General features: G+C 36.7%; 4 protein-coding genes across 6 annotated transcripts; 1 reads left to right on the forward strand and 3 right to left on the reverse strand.

Annotated features, from left to right (window-relative positions):
- The first annotated feature begins 691 nt into the window (after nucleotides 1-691).
- Nucleotides 692-4429, forward strand: LOC107015083. The gene is made up of 7 exons (XM_015215251.2): nucleotides 692-976; nucleotides 1465-1580; nucleotides 1683-1801; nucleotides 1934-2096; nucleotides 2187-2413; nucleotides 2503-2821; nucleotides 2927-4429. The coding sequence occupies exons 1-7, from the start codon at nucleotides 818-820 to the stop codon at nucleotides 4263-4265; spliced, it is 2442 nt and encodes an 813-aa protein (XP_015070737.1). The 5' UTR covers nucleotides 692-817; the 3' UTR covers nucleotides 4266-4429.
- Nucleotides 4430-4665: 236 nt separating this feature from the next.
- Nucleotides 4666-8107, reverse strand: LOC107012535 (pentatricopeptide repeat-containing protein At1g15510, chloroplastic). Its single transcript, XM_015212399.2, has one exon. It carries the CDS (start codon nucleotides 7925-7927, stop codon nucleotides 5297-5299), a length of 2631 nt encoding a protein of 876 aa, XP_015067885.1. The 5' UTR covers nucleotides 7928-8107; the 3' UTR covers nucleotides 4666-5296.
- Nucleotides 8108-8620: 513 nt separating this feature from the next.
- Nucleotides 8621-10543, reverse strand: LOC107012309 (root phototropism protein 3-like). Of its 3 annotated transcripts, none has more exons than XM_015212113.2 (3): nucleotides 10195-10543; nucleotides 9597-10111; nucleotides 8621-9428 (listed from the first exon to the last, which is right to left on the reverse strand). In XM_015212113.2, exons 1-3 carry the CDS (start codon nucleotides 10406-10408, stop codon nucleotides 8883-8885), a joined length of 1275 nt encoding a protein of 424 aa, XP_015067599.1. In that variant the 5' UTR covers nucleotides 10409-10543; the 3' UTR covers nucleotides 8621-8882. The 3 variants fall into 3 exon arrangements, with proteins under 3 accessions (XP_015067599.1, XP_015067598.1, XP_015067597.1); XM_015212112.2 differs by having other exon boundaries at nucleotides 9597-10117; XM_015212111.2 differs by having other exon boundaries at nucleotides 9597-10116; nucleotides 10191-10543.
- Nucleotides 10544-13344: 2801 nt separating this feature from the next.
- On the reverse strand, nucleotides 13345-17011 carry LOC107014632 (plastidic ATP/ADP-transporter). The gene is made up of 5 exons (XM_015214626.2): nucleotides 16085-17011; nucleotides 14873-15127; nucleotides 14654-14797; nucleotides 14200-14547; nucleotides 13345-13943 (listed from the first exon to the last, which is right to left on the reverse strand). Exons 1-5 carry the CDS (start codon nucleotides 16847-16849, stop codon nucleotides 13575-13577), a joined length of 1881 nt encoding a protein of 626 aa, XP_015070112.1. The 5' UTR covers nucleotides 16850-17011; the 3' UTR covers nucleotides 13345-13574.

Consider the following 17011-nt stretch of genomic DNA (forward strand, 5'->3'; position numbering starts at 1 on the left):
CTCCCCTCCCCCACCCCCACCACCACCCAAAAAAATAATAATTTTGATTTTGAAAAATATTTTCAATGTCATAAATTATTTTTTACTCTAGTAAAAGTAAAAGATGTCTCTCAAAAACATTTTTCATTTATAAATCAAACATTAAAAATCATTTCCAGAAAATATTTTCTACTCACCAACCAAACACACCCGTTGTTCAAATTCTAGAAAAATCATAAAAAACTTAAACTCCATTCCATTATATTGGCATTTCACATATAAAACTTTGAAGTAAAGTTGACATTTTTCGAGAATTTTTGTCGAATTCAAATAAAAATACCAAGAACATTGATAAAAAGAAGGAATCCCCGTCCTACAATGTGGGTACAACATCGAATTTAGCAAGAGCCTCCTCATATGTGTACTTGATTTGTCGTACTAAAAAGGAACTTTTCACTTTGACCTTTTACTAGTAGTAATAATACTATATTTGTTTCACTCTTGTTCAAACTTAAATGATGACCTGTTCTATAACGTTCCCTTTGTTTGACCAAATTACCCTTGTGTAGATTACAAATATCCATCCAGCTCAGCTCATATCTGTACTTCATAAGGGTAATATAGTCTTTCTAAATAGTCAAGACTTTAATGACAAACATCTGAACTTATATGGGAGAGAATATGTAGCCGTTACAACTCTCGACCTTTTTAAAAATGACATGACCGTTGGTCTCTCCTTTTGTTTCATCAAAATCACCTTTGCTCTGTTTTTCTCTTCAGTTCTGATTTTTTCATTCTTCAATTTTTTCTGCAAAAAACAGAGGTTCCCCTCACTCCAATGGCTGGCGATCTTGTTTTTACCCCTGAAGAAATGGTGATTGATCAAGGTCTTGGATACCCAAAGGCCTATGCCAAGATCTGTAAAGATCGAAGCTTTGGCCCCTTCAGCCGTGGCCCTCCTTTCACTTTCACTCCATATGCTCTGCCACAACATGAGGTAACATAAAGACTCAATCTTTTTATTCAAGATTAATTATTATTCGATGTGGAATTTGATTAAATCAAATGTATGGATTTGCTTTATCTTGCTTGCTCTGGTTCACCATAAGGAATGGATTAATCTGTCCTCTTGGATTTTTAACACAAACTGAGCACCCCCTTCCCCAATTTTTTGTTGGATTTATGGTGGATTTGTTTTTCTTGCTTCTATTTGTTAATTTAGTTGCTACTGGCGGATGTAAGATTTAATTTCGATGGGTTCAATTTTTAAGGTTCACTCGTTGTAATTTTGAAATTATGGATTTAGAATTTGATTAGAGTTATATTTCAGTGAGGGAAATACTGGTTTTTTCCTCTCTTTTTTTCCACCAAACCTTGTGAATTTGATACCTTGATTTTCAATTTCAAATCACTTAACTGATCTCGGACAACAATAAAGTTTCATTTAGAACAAATCAACCTTAGCAGAATTTTGATTGGTAATAGGTTTTGAGAGCCAAGGAATTGGACGAAATGTTTCCCATCATTGATCAGAATGCACAACCAAACACAAAGACCAAGATGTTTATGTCTCTGTTGTGGAAGCAACTTAGCCACCTGGGGTAAGAATCAATTGTGATGCTATTCTGTTTATCCAAACTGAATAACTAAGGAAAAGCTTGAAAAGAAGTCTTTCTCATTCTTGATTATGATTTGAACTCCAGGAATGCAGGATTTGATCCTGAAGTATTTCGAGTAGACTCGTATGGCAATGTTCTGTATTATCATGCTGATTCAGCTTCACCTTTGGCATGGGAAATTGATCACTGGTTTCCTTGCTCCAGTAATTACTCATCATCCTTGTGTTTTACTGCATAGACTTTAACTTATGTACATTGACAAAAAGTTACGTTTATCAACCATCATTTTCTGCGTTTAATGAGTTCTGTATATGTGACATTCAATGAAATTGCAGGAGGAGGACTAACTGTTCCAAGCAATCTGCGGATAATGCAGTGGCAAGCCTGTAAGAAAAAGAATAACAAGCTGGAATTCCTTATACCCTGGTGGGATCTGCAAGTTGGTATATCGATTAACCAGTTCTTGTCCATCTTTGCTATATCAAATGCAGATTTCAGGTAGGATGCTGTGTATATTTGTTGAGTGCATTTCCAGTTTCAAAGTGAGATTTTGCAACTGCTAGATTCTCATTGTGTCATTATTTTCAGGCGTAGAGCATTTTCCTGGTTGTTTTCTGAAGGTGAAAGTGAAGAATTGAATGCCTCACAAACTGTTGATTCACATGTTTTTCCTCAACATTTTGTTGAGTCGAGAGAAAAGATTGGGCTTGCTCCAGCAGCTGTTGTTTTATCTCGAAGGGAGTCTTTTGATTCTTCCTCAGCTCTGAAATCATTGGATATAAATAGGAGACCAAGATCAAACACTCCTATTGTTGGTTAGTTTCCAAAAAGTCGTGTGAAACTAGTCATTGTTTCTTTGGTTTTTTGTTTTAATGAGCTTTGTGTTTTTGGTTTTTCGTGACAGCTTGTAAGAGATCAAAAACGGATCTGAAAGAAAATGAAGATCCAACCATGGAAACCAATCCATACCAGGCTATTGTGATAGCTAGAGATTCTTTAAGACACAGAGATGAGACAGCAAAGATGCAGGCAGAAATACAGAAATTGGATGATGAAGTAGGTGAATTGAAGCAGAAGACTGAGGAGGAGAAAGCAGCTGTACAAGATTTGGAGCTAATCCTAACAAAGAAAAGAAGGAGAGCTGAGAAGTGTCGACGATTAGCTGAGGCACAATCTTCTTATAAATCTATGCTTGAGAAGATGATTCGAGATGCCATGCACCAGTAAGATCTCTGGAGAAACATGTCAATTAGAAAAATAGAAATCCATTTAGCTTGTGTGATTATATGCTCTTAGTCTCTTACTCTATTGGTTTATGTGATTTGCAGGAGTATTGTGTATAAAGAACAAGTGAGGTTGAATCAGGCAGCAGCTAATGCCCTTATGGCAAGACTTGAAGCTCAAAGAGCAATTTGTGATTCTGCAGAGAGAGACCTACACAGGAGATTCAAACAGAGAGATGAACTCGAGCAGCAGATAAGACCTGAGTGGGACCAAACAAGAAAAAGATCAAGAATGGATGAATTTCCGGGTGGAGAGAGAGATGAGAAGACTCATCTTCTTCTACCTGGCAGCTGCTCAAAGGCAGAATTTGAGAAAGATGATATGAGAGTTCTATGCTTGCCCGAGATGAATCCCAAGGACATTATGCACAAGGAGTTGAGAGTATTTTTGGAGGAAGAGCAGAAAGCATACGAGGCTAGACTATCTCTAAATGGAGGACAAGAGAGGGAAACTCACAGAATCAGCATAGGAATCCCCTCTGATCGCAGTAACAACACTAATCTGCAGGTGAAGGATGAGGATCCAACAGATCAGAAGGTTCAAAATATAGAGATACAAGAAGAAGAAGAAGATGAGATAACATGCAACCGTGGGTTTCCCACTTTTCATGAAACTGAAAGACAGGAGGAGGACGAAGAGAGCAGACAGCAGCGTGGGAAAGGAAATGTTGAAAAATGGCTTCAGTTGCTTTTGGATAACTCTGAAGAACCAACCGACTTTGGTATCAAGACTGCTGAGGAGAATGATAGTGGTAAGAGAACTCTTAATGCAGAAAAAGATGAAACTAATGAGATCGATGGCACGATAACAAAGCTGAATATCAAGTACCCACAAAAGGAGATGAAGATATCTGAATCTGAGGATGCAGAAATAGCTGGGGATGTGAAACTGCCACAGAAGGTGCAAAATGAAAAAGAAGATGTCCATCAGGAAGAAGAAACAAAAAGAGAGGAAGTTGTTCAAATGTCAGCCAGGAAATCATTCTCAAACAGAGGTAATGGGAAAAGGGAAGTAAGAACTGAACTTAAGGGTCAAAATTTACTATGCAGGAATCCTCCTCCCTACAGTTTAATTCCAGAAAGGAGGGCCAGTGATGTAGGTTCTGCTTCTAAGGGAGTAGGGAGATCTAGCAGCTGCGAAAGGACTGCAAGGAAGAGCGAAAAGGATAAGGAAAGAGAACTATTGAGGTCTGACAGTGTTAGGTTGTTTAGGCGTATCCCATCCTCACCATCTCTCCTCTTGAGTGGCATGAAAAAGAGAGTGGATTGCATGAGGAAGAAGCCATCAGTCGTTGGTGATGATAGCGATGAAAGTCTGGTAGGAGGTAATATGGGCTTCATAAAATCATCCATCAAAACAATCAAGAGAGCAGTGAAGATGTAGGTTTGGATATAGAACTAAATTTTCGTGTGTGAATGGTGCTTTGTGTGAATTCTTTATACAAATAGTGTACTCTTTTATTCTTTTGAAGGATTTGTAATAACAGCTTGTTGTTTGGCATAAAGATTTCTAATGAAGTGACTATATTGAATTTCCTTGGGAATATGGAAGATGACATGTCCGGTTATGCTTTTTTCCAAGGCAAAATCAGATTGTGCAGAAAAATAAGAGGAAAGATTTCTCGCCACAACTCTTTCTGTCAACAATTTTAAAATGAATAGCGGTTTGCTGGTCAGTGAAAACATTAACAACAAATAATTACATGACCTCAATGCTTTACTGTTGATCCATTGAGATCAGATACCACAGAGCTAACCAATAGTCTTTATGCACATCCATTATGTAGTGTGAACTTACCTTTTCTTAACTTAAATTAACTTTTTTTCAGCAGACAATACAGAACATCTTTCTCCTTCGTACATTATATTTGAAGAAAGATTTGGAACAGGTTTATGAGAAACCAATGTTTGTTTTCATGACCCTTCAGGTTCATGCAGTTCTACAAATACTATAATCTAGCCAAGCCTCCCAGCTCTATGAGCACCAAAATCATACCACCACCAAGATATACAAGTTTCTAAAACCACTTTGCTAAAGTAACCAAGAACTAGCCCCTATCTTCAAGTATGGGAGAAAGGTATGTGCTATATACAGTAAATCAGGCATCTCTATGTTGAGTATCACAAAATTGTCTTCGACATTGTAAACATTTCACAATATTCTAGCTTGCGAGAGCATTACCACAGGGGAAACAAACATTCCTGCTGAAGGGCAGTTGATGTTGTCTGCAGAAGAAACAGACGGTGCAGTGCCGCGCTGTGGATGAGATTTCATCTGGGATAGCAACCTAGAGGTGTGTTGGGTACCCAGGAGCTCGTCAGCTTACATCCTGAATATAAACACCTGGCTTTGCCCATCACAATGAACAGATTCTACTTTGCCACTTATGATTCGATTCCTTCTGGTTATGAATTTCAAGTTTCTCCCAAATAATTTTCATCCCCACATGTGCATCTTCCATCCTTAAAATGATGGAATTGCTCAGTATCTCTAACTGCAATCTCCCTCCGAACAACCTCAGAGATAAACTTGATTGTGTCGTGACAGCTCTTGCACATATAAAGATTCTTTGTAACCCAAATAGGCGTCCCTGGAGCTGTATTTATAAGACCAAATCCAATAGCTAGTCTCTCACTGTGTCCACAAAAGATCTCGGCTTTTGAGTTTTTAACTTCATTTACTGTATGTCTCTCTGATTTACTACGACGTGCTGCCTCCATTTTTTCATAAAATCCTTCTAGAACTGCATTAATCTCCTTCCTTTGGGGATGTAAGTTATCACCACTAAGAAATGCATGTACATTTCCCTTTACTTCTATCCAGCTGCAACCAGGATCAATAGTCAGTCCTTTTTCTATCATAAACTTCCTTAATCTTACAACTTCATCCCATCTACCATTGTCAGAATAGAAGTTGCAGAGGAGTACATAATATCCCACACCTCTCTCATCTGTTTCAAGGATGTGTCTAGCTGCTAGTTCTCCAAGTTCAACCTGCCTGTGGATCCTACACGCATTTAATAAAGCCCCCCAGATAGCGGAATCGGGTTTCACAGGCAATGATAGAATAAAATCATAAGCATCTTCCACAAAACCTGCACGGCCTAGCAGATCAACCACACAAGCATAATGCTTCAGATTGGGAACAATACAGTATTTACTCTCCATGCTATTCAAATAATCAAGGCCTTCAGTCACCAACCCAGATCTACTACAAGCACGTAACAGAGAAATGAAAGTAATTTCGTCTGGCTTTACTCTTGAACTTATCATTCCATCAAAAAGCTCGATTGCAAGTGCACCTAGCCCTCGCTGAGCATAGCCAGTCAGCAAGATATTCCAAGCAGTAACATCCTCTTTCTGCATATTAAACAGATTCAGTGCTGGGGCCATCCTTCCACACCTCACGTAGAAATCAAGGAGTGCATTGGGTAAAAAACCATGAAATTCCATTCCATTTCTCAATACATATGCATGTATTTCTTTACCACACATCAGTGCACCGATTCTAGAACATGCAGAGAGGACAGACATTAAGGTAACAGAATTGGGATCCTGATGGCGTTTCATTTCTCTAAAAAAATTTAAAGCTTCCAAACTGCGATTATTTATCCTAAGACCAAGAATGATAGAAGTCCAAGATATGACATTTTTATCCGGTATCCTGTGAAAAATTTCCAATGCCTTGTCAATACAGTTGCACTTCGAAAACAAGTCGATCAGAGTGTTTGAGACAATCACGTATGCTATAAGTCCTCTTCTTTCGGCTAGATGTTGAAGCTTAACACCCATTTCTAGAAGGCCTAATGACGTACAGGCAGATAGAACAGAAGCAATAGTAATTTCATCCGGCATGACACCTTCTAGCTCCATCATTTTGTACGTTTTAAGGGCCTTCTCAGGAAACCCATTACTCTCATAACCCGAGATCATTGCAGTCCATGAAACTACATCTTTACATTGTATCCTATCAAAGATCTTTTCTGCTTCCTCCCAGCTCCCAATAGCTGAATAAAGTTGAATGAGAGAGTTATGAGCCGAAACATCACTATAAAATTCCATTCTTGACACATACCCGTGAAGTGCTCTCCCTAACCTGTCATCCCCAAGAGCCTCACAAGCTGAAATCACACTTGTCATGGTCATCAAATCCGGAAGAAAACCAAATTCCCGCATTGAGGAGAACAAGACTAACCCCTCCAAAAACTCACCATTCTCAAAGTAACCCGAAATCATAGCATTCCAAGAAATTCTATCTCTCTTAGACATTCCATCAAACAGCACTCTTGCACTGCAAACATCACCACACTTAACATACATTGTAATCAATGCATTAACGACATCGATTTCCGAATCATAGCTAAAACGTATTACATGAGCATGTATCTCCCTACCCATTCTCCAATCAGGCAAACCCCCACAAGTCCTCAAGACACAAGGAAAAGTATAGACATCAGGCCTAATTCCAACCCACAACATCCGTTGATACAAATCCAAAGCCTCATCAAAATACCCATTTTTCGCATACCCACCAATCAAAACATTCCAAGAGAACACATCCCTTTCCTCCATTTTCCCAAAAACATACCAAGCATCACCCAAATTCCCCAACCTGACAAACATACTCAGCAAGGCATTTCCAAGCCTCAAGCTCAACTGGGTCATACAGTTGAGTATGCAAGAAAATACTTCACACGCCTCATTCGATGCTCTCTTGAATTCACAAAGCCTAGCTAAAGTAACAAAAGTGTCTTCTTCTATGGTGCCATGAAGGTCCTTTATTGACTTCAAGAACACTATTGCTTGTTCCAGCTGGTTGTGGAAGCATAATTGGATAAGATGGGAATTTGGGTCAGTGGTGGGAGTAGAGGTGGAAGAGGAACTAAGGATAGAATTTTGGTGGGGGTTTTTAAGGGAAAAAAGATGGGATTTTTGGAAGATATGAGAGAAATTTAGAGATTTAGAAGAATGGAGTTTAGAGAATTGAGGGTTCTGGGGGTCTAAAGGGAGAGATATAGTTGGGGTTTTAGCAGAGACCGCCGCCATATTGGGAGGTGTAGTAGAGAAGGAGCATGTCGGATTTTATTTTTCCGGCGGGGTTTTAGGAGAATGTTTAAACGGCTATCAAACACCAGGGGTTTAGCCGATAAGAGATACTTTGAATATCCCCATACGACGCCGTTAAGTATTTGTTCTATTTTAGCCAACTATAGTCTATCAAATAATTTGTTGCTTTTCCCTCTCTTTGTATATAGTGCTTGGAAATGTTAGACAAAGTAAAATCTTATTTGCACTCGATGATTACCTCAAATTATATTACTTATATGATTGACCTTGCTGCTTACGATGATCCTCTGGGTTCAACAAATTAATAAAGATATGATCGTATTTGGGTAGAAATGATAATCTTCCTTCAAGTCCGTCATACTATATTAAATAAGCAAAACAATCAATAATTATTTTCTCCCCTGTCGATAAATAGCAGGTAGCTTTCAAACTCAAGCTATTTGAAATTGCATTGCTAATTTTTCTTTGTTTTTAATAGAATAGTATTTCTTGTCCCCTATCAAATAAAGTAGAGAAAGAACACAAAGCGAGATTTATCTAATTAATAAACTAGCTTCATTAAGAATTTGTTCAACCTTCTATAACGACTTTCGAACCATTTCATTCATTATTCTCTTCTCAATCTCTCTTCTAGAGAAGGAAAGAGGGGACAAATGATTGATAAGTCTAATGTAGAATGAATGTTAGAAATAGCCCTTTCAAAGAGTGGAGATATTTTCCCCTTTTGACAAAAGAACAAATTCAGATAAATAAATTAAATATAAGATACAAAGTCCTCTTTTTTTTGTTCTTTTTTCATGAGACAGGAAGTACAAGATAGAAAGATATTAAAATAACTAAAGCTTATTATATGAATCTTAATTAGTTGTTCTAGTACTTTTGCATTGACTGATAACCTGCACGTATTCCAAATTGAACACCAATTTTTTTCTCATCAGGACAAAGATTTCCTCCATTTGTTAGGTGTTCTGCCTCTAACAAGCCTAGTCTTCATATCCCCTGGTGTTTGTCTTCCCACATCAGTTTCTCTATCAATTTCTCCAATTTTATCAACCTTATTCACTAAAGAAGGCACAATTATCTTTTTCCAACCAAACAAACCACTTCCTCTTTTCTTCTCTAACAACTTCTCAATTTGTGATTGCATTGTCATACACTGACTCTGTAGCCTCAGGACATCTTCTTTTAACCTCTTTATCTCCATTTGCTGAGCGTTCATTTCGCGCTTTGACATACACCGAGCTGGAGGCTCAATTAGTCCTAGTTGATTGGGACTTCGCGCTCCGCTTACAAAAGAACCACTCCAATCAATTTGATGCCTGTTAACCTTTGTTTGTTCGGATAACAACAATTGAATTACTGCCCGTACTGGTAAACGTTCGTTTTGTGCTGCGTGTAGAGATGCCTCTAGCGATAGCTTTCTGCTGTCAATCAATCTACATAGAGTTTTTCTTTCTTGTTTTGACACCCCGGGATGTGTCTGCCATATTTTCATGGGTTAGCGTTAAATATTTTTTTTTGAAAAGAATATCACATTTGACACACAACAGTATCAAACAAATTATAGTCCGCTACATGAATTTTCATTCTTCACTAACCTCATTTTAAAGAGTTACTATAATTAAAATTCAACAAGTTTTTGACTTACTTTGAGGTAGGTATCAATGGCTCTGTACAAGCCATCATCTGTAGAACGAGCATGAGCAGGAAGTGCATCAGCAAGTCCAAAAAACTCCGACCATGTCAAATTAGCATCAACAGCAGCTTCAGCTAAGTAATTATCGACAAGTTTAGCAACTTTAATTAAAGCAGATCCACTTCTTACACTTTCATCCAAATTCATAAACCTCTTAACCAACCTAAGAACAAGTTCAACATCCAATAATGTCCCACACGTATGAACAAATGATGGAATCAATAACTCCTTCAATGTAGCCTGATCCAATTGCCATGATATCCTTTTCTCCAAATCAACCCGGTAACTTGGCTCGACCCGAACCATATTCGCTACCCGAAGCAACCGTAAGAGGAAATTGCACGGAATCGAATCCTTCTCCGGCGGGAGAATTCCCACTAATGTTTCCACGAAAAACCTCTTCTTCATCCATATCGCTGTTACACTTTCCGGTGAGTCCTCAAAATCTTTCTGGCTGATAAAAACATCTGAACCTATCAATTAAAAATTCGGATAGTCAACTAACTGAGCTACTAAGATATGTATAAAAAAAAAGAATTTATATAAATACCTTCGTCATTAGAAAGGTCAGGGAGCCATTTAGAAGCGTAGTGAGTAATAATTGAGCCAATGAGTTCAGGACGGACACCTTTTGCTTTAATACCGGAAAGTGTCTTGACAAAGTAGTCCATGTCGAGGATACATGTGTCGTCGAACCAACATTCGGCCGAGAAATGCGTGGATTTGCCGGAAAGATTAACGGATTCTGGTGACAATTTCATCATTTTTGGAGTTTGTGTGAATATACACACACTAGCTAGAGTAATTCATATAGATGAAAGAAAATTTATGGCCATTGATGTTTTTTTCCCTCTCTTGTTGTTACGTGAGATTTATTACCTCAAGTGGATAAAAAAATGTTAGGAGCGACAGCACCACATAATGTTTGACAACATTGTTTTTATCTGTTGATGACAATAATACCCTTTGATGGAGCTTGTAAGTTATGTAGTAGATTAAATCCCGTGTTTATTTTTTTTTTAGCTTCCCTCGTTCTTTTTATTAAACACTAGTCTTTGCTCACGTGCAACGCACGTGTACCCTATTAATTAATATTCCATTTTTTTAAATGACACAAGTATAAAATATATAAATGAGGCATAAAGTAGATTTTTTAGAAAAATAATCATAAATTTAAAACAATGAAGGGTGATATGTATACTCCAAATTTTGTGAATCAATTGAAACATCAAGTAATATTACCCTATTATCAAATATAGATATGAGAACCATATATTTATTCACTGGTCATTTGTATTACATACACTTGTATTACATATATGCATGACTTTTCAATTTTTCAATTTAATTGGTACCATAAAAGTGGCATTACTACGATGACTTTTTGAAAGTTAATGTCTCTATGATCCTATACTATGTGTTGACAGTAATAACTACATTTCTTAAAGGATGAAAAAATTCGTCAAAGAACCAACAAAAATTGAAATCTCAAGGTAAAAAATAGAAAACTATCACATAACGTATAAAATTGAGCAATACCTCGAGAATACATTTCAAAATTACTAAAAATAGTCAAAAAATAAATATAAAAAAAATTCAATGATACAACATATTAACAAGACCACACAAATAAAATAATAACTGTGTAAACTTCTTCTAGTCTAGATTGAAACCACAATGAGGCTAAGCATATCAAATACCATAAAACCAATAAAAAAGTTAATATTCAAAGAATATATCAAAATCTAATATTAAAAAAGAAGAATCAAAAACACATAACACTAAAAAGATCATGCAAAATTAACAAATTGTATTACAGATTCTTAGCACAATTTGATGAAAACAAGATCAAAAACTTAAAGAAAATATATTAAAATACAATAAACAAAATCAAGATTAAATAAATAAAATAATAAAAAGAAAAAACATAAAGATTCAATATGAATGAAATTATCTTTAGTAATACTACTTCTTGAATATCTTTTCTCTATTAACAACAAAAGGTGATAAAAAATAATCATGACACAGTTCCAAGTCAAAATTAAATTGATTTTTTATAAAGAAGAATTGATATACACATTTATTAATGAAAATACAACTTTAGTCTTTCCTCTTCATTGTAACTGATATACACATTTATTAAGGAAAATACAACTTTTGGTCTTTCCTCTTCATTGTAGCTATTTCCCAAAAGAATTTGAACCATTGTGTCTAGAGGCATGAATTTAAATAAAAAAATATTATTTAATATTAAATTAATTATATATTAATATTTATTTAGTTTAGAGATAAAATAAAGGTAAAATAGTAATTTAACTTTTAAGTTGGGAGCTTCCCACTTATAATAATATATGATAATGATGTGAATTGAGTTTGTTGTATATAGTATACAACGTCATGCCATTTCGTTTCGAGCTTGTAAGCATAATCTTTGAGGAAGTTGTAATCGACACATGACAATAATAATAATAATAAAGGTAAAAGGAGTGTCCGATCAACAAATATCATGTTTTAAATTTATAATTTTACAAGTATGTTGAATTCAATACTGAAAACTTCTAAAAGTTAATAACACGTTAATTTTAAATTCTGAATTAGCTTCGACCTGAGTTTTTTTAGTGGTTAGATGTAGTTGTTGACCGTTTGTGGCTTGAACATGAGTGTGGTGGGAAGAGGAGGGATAGGAAAAAGGATAAAGGGGGAAGGTGTGGGGGAGTAGGGAAGACAAATTAAAATGACAAGTGTAAGTCATTTTCCTTTCTCATGTGGAGTATTATGAATTTTGTTCTCTATTCAGCAGAGAAACAGCCATGATGTGTCACTATATACTCAACGGAATATTAGCATTAATTTTACTTTGTCTTCCTTCCTTTTCATTTCCATCCCATTAATTGCTCTGCCCACACCCTTGGCTTCTAAGTTTGTTTCTCTCTCTTTTGCTTGCTGGAAATTTGGCTATCATGTGCTGAGAAAGAGTACAATTTACGTAGTGTTGTGACCAACGGTCGGAACGGGTTAAACTGAATTTAGGCAGATGATATAAGTTATAGTTGTGAGTTGTGACCGTTCAATACTACCAAATTTTAATTGGTATGCTTGTATTTCTTATCATTGGTTTAATTACAATATAAAACTATATAATAAGAAAAAAAGTCATTTTGTTGTGGCTAATGGAAATCAAAGAGAAATATCTTTTGTAAGGTTTCTCATAGTTAACAAAAAATAACTCAATATTCAAATGGGGCTAAATGAGAGGATCAAAGGACCATTTGCACTTTTGTCCCTCGTGACAAACAAGTTTTTTATGCAAAGACATAAGTTTATATTTTCATAACCATAATATCACCAAGTTAAGTTATATCAAGGTATGACTTAGCCCACCTATGGATTGTCTCATTTCCAATTTGGGGTTAAAGTGTTGAAGCTTTTCTTTGTTAATGTGGATGAAAAAAAGGTAATTTTTGAAGAATCCCATTTTAAAAGTATTTATATATAATTTAAACAAACAGTATGTGAAGTGTGGTGAAAAGGCAGGTGAGGGTGAAGATTAGGCGTGTAGGAGGGTGAAGACGAGGTGTGTTCGATAAGAAAGAACAGAGAAAATGCTTTCCGTGTTCGATTCGTTAATAGTCAGATTGAGCTGAAACTACTTGCTCTGGATGTTACTACTAAAAAGTTTTGTGTAGTTCATTTGAACAAGTTTCAGGTAATAGCATTTTCATATCATCTAATCAAAGAACTCAAAGAGAGCAATAAGATTACAACATCTTAGTCAGTACCATTCTTGTCTTCTATTTGTGTTTATTTCTATCTAGTAAAAAAAGAAAATCCTACAACCAAGAAATTCTTGCAAACTTCATTCAATAGTTGAAACTGCTACCAACATACATAATTCTCCTGCTTTGCAGATGATGATGTTCAACAATGATATTACAGATTACTTGGGGAGGAGGATTCAGTTGAAGCACTGGCTGAGTCACCTCCCGTGGGATTCAGTGACGATGAGTCACTTGTAAGAGAACCATTACCACTTTCATCTTGTGACACAATAGGAATCTTCACCGCTGCTCTCTCCATTTCCTTCTCGATCTCTTCCTCACGACGCAGAGCAGTAAATTGGCCATCTAAAGACCTGGCTGCTGCCAACCATGCAAGGACAATTACTAGGAGCACACCTCCAAGGTAGGGAGTTGAGTTGGCAAGTGAACCAAAAGTCAAAATCATGAATTGCTGTATCAGGGCTCCTCCGGACTTTCCCAGTGGATTGCAGACAACATCAATAGCTGCCTTCCCTTTAACCTGTTAAAAGAAAATGACTGAGCTTAACTTTCAGGAAACAATTGAATGTGAAGTAACATCTCCGTTTAACAGTTATAGAAGTCCGGACAAGTACTTGTCAGTTACATGCAATATAAAAGGCTACGACTGTACATGTTTCATACATTCAATTCCTAGAAAGCACGGATATATTTATGCATAACCAATTTGGCACATCTGAGTTCTGATAGAAGCACTGATTCAATACAATTTTAAGACGCAATAAATTAGTATATACCTTGGTGTCCTCATCCAAAGGAATGTAGGCCATTTCTTTGCAAGGATCAAACAGACTGTACTTTGCACTCTTACTGAAAATGTTTTGCATTGCACCCACATAGACAGCTGCTAGAAGAGGAGTGAGCCCAAACTTAGCAAGGGTCGGGGCAAGGGGGTCACCAAACAAAATCAGGGAGAAGAATCCAACTCCAGTAAGAAGCAAGACTGTTGGTGTTATCTTAGCCGCTGTTCCCCAACCATATTTGTCAAAGATCCACTGACTTAACAGCATCATCGTAAAAGTAGCTATCCCAGTAGCAGTAGAGAAGTCACCCATGAAGGAAGAGTACTCATTCGGACTTGGGAACTGCAGAGTTAGCAAAGGGCGGAGTGTGAAAAAGATTCTTCAAGTTAAAATGAGAGGCAAACTAAGTTTAGCATATAAAAACGCATACCACCTAGTAAAAATGTACCTGAGCTTTGAGCTTCGATTTCCATGTAACCTCAACAAGGTTGATACTAATCCCATATGCTACGACTAATGTTGCAAGATCCCTGATATACTTTGAAGATGCTAAAATTTTCAAGCTCTCCATCGTGCTCAGGTTAGGCTTCTCCTGCAAAAATACATTTTTGTCAGAAAATGATAATAACAACAGCAAATGTGATCCTTAAATGTCAAAGTGGTTTACCTTCTTCTTCTTGCTACGGGTCGGTAGAGGAACATTGTGATTCACCCACCAGTAAATGAAACAGATAGCAACACCCATCCCCACTACAATGCTCATCATTGCTTTCAAGGAGACTGCCCAACCATCAACTCCAGGACCCAATGATTTTCTTAAATTCGAGAAGTACTTCACTGTACGGCCAGAGAAAATAAGAGCAACATTTGCTCCAAGTCCAAACAAAGGATAGAATCTTTTAGCCTCATCAACTGTAGTAATCTGCAAAATAAAATCATCGAAAATATTTAAAGGCAGCTTAATAACAGTGCTTTCTCAAATAATGCTCAAGCAGGGATACTGAAAACGCATAAATGATTTGACCAAGTTGATAACTGGCCATTCGAACAGCTGGAAAAGGAAAGTGCAAGTGATAGACTGAAACCTTAGCTCCAATTAGGCCAAAGATTTTGAAGTTGAAACTTGAAAATTTGAGTTTTTGAAGTTGTAACATTTGGAACTTGAAGTTATCTTTGGAGATGCATTTTATTTGGGGGAAAAAATTGAACTTTTGTCAGTGGAAGTGAAATTTCTCTAAAAAAAACTGGTGCTACCGGTTTAGCACCAGTTTTTGGGAACTAGAAATATTTGAAGATTAGATTTTCAAAAATTTTGATCAAATTTCACGCCTAAACAGATGATTGAACATAAATTTTCAAATCTGATCCAAAATCTATGCCCAAATACTAGCTTAGTGAACTTTTGTCAGTCTCTCTACAATGAAGAGATAAAAATATAGACAGGACGCGAAACAATGACAAAGGAGTGCAACCGACATATTAGCAATTTATGAGCAAAATTGCAGGATAAACAGGAGAGTATCCCACCTTAAAGCTAGATCAACCTCTGAACTCCCAAATGAAAAAAATTATTAACCAGCACATAAAAGCATAACCATGCACCCTTTCTAAACCCGTTTCGGGAGCCAATATCCATTACCAGAAAAACTACTGAAGGAAGACTGTTGTACATCTACTTGTACATTTGCCTGTTCCCAACATATCAGTTTAAAGAGAGCTCATATCACCCTAAAGGGAAGCAGTTTCAGGAATCCGTTGGATAAACAATAAGCTGAAAAGTCACAAAACAGCATATAAATAGAATATAACAAGTTCCACCTACATCAGAATAGTGATCAGTTATTAAAAAGGATTTAGCAAAGGATGATCATATATTTACCTGATTAGCAAATCCCCAAAAAAGCACTGAAATCACCACACTTCCCCAAAGTTCAGCCATGACATAGAACAAGCAGAAACTCCAGATCCTTAATATAGCTATTGGCCCAAGAAACCTTGGACCCAAAATGTTTAGAAGGTTATCAGCAAGAGCTGTAGGGTGAAAGTAATTGCTAAGAGGATACAAAACAAAACCAAATGCCCCAAAGAAAGCAATAAAGGGAAGGATAACAGTATAGAAAAGAGCCTCCTTTGACAACACATTAGCCAACTTTGTGTACAACAGCATGAATCCTACAGCCATAGGCAAATTCACCCATGTTTTCAAGAAAGGGATAATCTCAGCACTTGACCCTTTTGCTGTTACAACCAATACATCTTTAGTGTCTCTGAGGATTGTGTAATTGAAGAGAATACAAAAGAACATAGCCCCGAGTGGGATAATTTTCTTGAGGGTCACAACCTCAATCCCCATGAACTTAGGTGACTCTTTCTCTTCAAGCACTGGTTCTCCATCAGCAGCAGCAGCAGCCTCTGCCCTGCAAATTGGGAAAAATCTGTTTTTTTGACCAACCAATTGTGGCTTTGTTGAAAAGCTTTGAACTTTTTGAAACCCATCAGAGGATAGAGATAACCCTTCAAGGGATTTGGGTTTGAGAGAATTGAATCTATGCCTAAGACCCCCTTGAGGTATTGGGTAAAATGCCCTGATTATGGGCTTGGAAGGATGAGAAAGAAGCCCTTTTGTTTGTGAAACAGCTTCCATTTGCTCTATTTTTCTGTATCTCTAACTCTGCAAGTTCAAGAAATCAAAAAATTTGAGCTTTTTCAACAGATAAACATGAGGGAAAGGGAGAGATAAGGCTGGCAATGAAGATGGTTTTGGGAGAGAAAGGTTCTCAAGAAAAAAAGATACAAAAATCTACTG

This window comes from Solanum pennellii, chromosome 3 (genome assembly GCF_001406875.1).
Source record: "Solanum pennellii chromosome 3, SPENNV200".
Lineage (NCBI taxonomy): Eukaryota > Viridiplantae > Streptophyta > Magnoliopsida > Solanales > Solanaceae > Solanum > Solanum pennellii.